The 2,667-nt window shown below is 44.1% G+C and overlaps 1 protein-coding gene across 1 annotated transcript; it reads left to right on the top strand.

Moving 5' to 3' along the window:
• Window positions 1-222: 222 nt before the first annotated feature.
• On the top strand, window positions 223-575 carry LOC147613191 (wound-induced basic protein-like). Its single transcript, XM_086782062.1, has 2 exons — window positions 223-380; window positions 484-575. The coding sequence occupies exons 1-2, from the start codon at window positions 310-312 to the stop codon at window positions 554-556; spliced, it is 144 nt and encodes a 47-aa protein (XP_086638188.1). The 5' UTR covers window positions 223-309; the 3' UTR covers window positions 557-575.
• Window positions 576-2,667: the final 2,092 nt, after the last annotated feature.

Raw genomic sequence — 2,667 nt, 5'->3', positions numbered from 1 at the left:
GGCTCTTCGATTTACTTATTCGGCTTTTCTTCTTTTCATTGTAGTGCTTTGAATTTGAATCTAAATTCGACGAATCTGAGTACTCATCCGGCCGAATTGTCTTTCTTGTCCCAATCGGAATCTACAGAATCATCTTCCTGTCATACTCCGCACCTAGCTAGAGCATTCTCATAGAGTTTTGGTCACTTGACTCTCGTTGAGTTTGTAAAACACACACGGACCCTTGGGAAATGTGGCAATTGAAGGCCTCAAAAGGGCAAACCCTAAGTGACGGACGCAGTCGCCGGACCCGAGCGGCACTCCGCCAAGATGATGTACGACGTGAATTTCGCCCATTTCCGCTCCTTTCTCAGCCAGAAGGGCGGCAGCGGTGACAGAAGGTATACATGGCCCCGGCCCGCGCTTCCTTTTCTGTCCTTTGCTTCTTTTCTTTCTGTTCGGCAAGCTGCCTCTGTCGCTAACCCTTATTTGGTGGCTTAACAGCAAGAATGAAGAACAGAAGCCCAAGGAGCAGAAGCCCAGGGCCAACGAGAACAAGCCTGTCATGAACGAATAGCCATGGATGGGGATATTCAAAATAGTAGTAATTTGGACATAACTTTTAGAAGGGACATAGTTTGATCATGAAACTTGGCTTGATGGAAAGCCCATTTTCGATAATCTGAATGTGATGCTTTAACCCGAACCTCAGTGTTCTGGCTTTATGGATTGATTTCCATCCTGTGTTCTCCTGCATTTCTTTGCGTGTTCACTCATGGCTTGAGCTTATCTTGTCTGCATGTGAGTACATGGGCCATCACCATGTGGGCTGGGGTGTGGGTCGTCACCATGCGGGCTAGATTGTGGTTCATCACCAATTTATTTTTAGGTATGCGTACTCACTCCATGCATGTGAGTACATGCTACATGATCACATAATCTAGGCATGTTCAGTAGCATGAGTTGTATGCATATTAGCTCCATGCATGTGAGCACATGGGCCATCACCATGCAGGCTAGATTGTCATGGGCGCTAGGTCGTGGTCCTTTCACCATGTGAGTTGTCCCAATCTTCTTACAAGTCCTTCATTTCAGCTATTTATGAAACAGTTGTGTGAAGGCCTTATGATGCCCCCTCTGTTCTGTACCTTTTTTTTAAATTGCAAGTCGATGGTATGATATTTGCCAACTTCAGTAGCTATCGCTTTGCATGCTTTATGATGGCTATATGCGGCTGGCTTTGCTTTTTAGTGTCACTCTTTGTCATGGCCCTTGATGAAGTGATAGTGAGATAGGTTGACCTGGTAGTAGGCTTCTCGTTATAATGTGAAAAGATTGGACCTAGGAGAGAGAGCTTGAGCTCTTGCAAGCACACACATACTCACACACCAATAGATAACACACACAAAGATGGAAGGCTGAAATCTTATTCTTCTTCTTACTCTCAAAAGAAGGCTACAAAAGATAAGTGAAAACCCAACATAAGTACTAGAGTACTATATAGAAACAGTCCACAATATAAACACGTTAAGTAGGTGAGCTAGCAAGATAAGTATGCCATAACTCAGCTGGACTAGGTAGGTGTAGTCCAGCTATAGAATCATTGGTGAAGATCCATGTGTCAGCTCTACCAACTACGCCAGTGGTGTGAATGTGGAACGGTCACCTAGGCGTATCATGAGTGTCAACTCGTGTTGAGCTTAACGTCTCAACACTCCCCCTCAAGCTCAACTCCATCTCCAAGACTCCAAGCATAGTGCGGAATCTGTGAAGCTTCTCATTTCCAAGGCCTTGGTGAAAATGTCAGCTACCTTCTCCTCTATGCTGACATATACAAGATCAACATCTCCTGCCAAGATCTTCTCTCTGATGAAGTGATACTGGACCTCTGTGTGGTCCGCATGGGTTCCTGGCCAACTATATGCTACTAAGGTAATCGCACAATAAATGATAACCCGCATGTCACATGTAGTCCTAAATTTCCAAGTAGCTTATGTAACCAAGCCACCTCACTTGTTTTTGCCATCACAGCACCCCTTTACTCTATCTCTATACTTGAGAAGGTAACTATTAACAACTGCTCCATGTAACAGCACCACTCCCAAAGAAAAACATAAACCTGCTAGTAGATCTTTTGTCCAAGATACTACCAACCCAATCTACATCAGTGTATCCATACACCTGCAACTATATATCAACCTCATAGAAGAGACCATAATCCACTATGGACCTCAAGTAGCGTAGTGTGCATATCACATGATCCAAATGTGGCTTCTAAGGAACTTGCATAAACTACCTCTCTAACCCAACTGTGTAGTTTATGTTTGGCCTGGTGATCGTCATGTAGATCAAGCTATCCACACCTTTCTCTACATAGTGGCATTCTCCATAATCTCACCTGAGTTTGCATTAGCTTGCCATTCTAATCCAACGGTATAGAAATGGGCTTACAACCAGCCATACCATATTTAGACAACATGTCCAATGCATACTCTCTGTGTGAGTGATAGCCACATGCCCTCGGGCGTCCTATGATGACCTCAATGCCAAGAAAGTATCTTAGCTCACCCAAATCCTTCATGTCAAACTTCTTCTTTAGGAGACCCTTTGCATTCTCAATTTCCTCTACATTGTCACCCCCAACAATCAAGTCATCCACATAGATGGTGATGATCACAATCCCCTTAT

This window comes from Cibotium barometz, chromosome 44, assembly GCF_041138505.1.
Source record: "Cibotium barometz isolate CiBa-2024 chromosome 44, ASM4113850v1, whole genome shotgun sequence".
Classification (NCBI taxonomy): domain Eukaryota; kingdom Viridiplantae; phylum Streptophyta; class Polypodiopsida; order Cyatheales; family Cibotiaceae; genus Cibotium; species Cibotium barometz.
This window is presented reverse-complemented; position numbering and strand designations above follow the sequence as displayed.

Excerpts from the sequence above, each read along its gene's own strand:
- LOC147613191 (XM_086782062.1), top strand. The coding sequence starts at position 310 with ATGATGTACGACGTGAATTTCGCCCATTTCCGCTCCTTTCTCAGCCAG. Across the intron at positions 381-483 it reads GGCGGCAGCGGTGACAGAAG|CAAGAATGAAGAACAGAAGC; the intron begins GTATACATGGCC and ends GTGGCTTAACAG.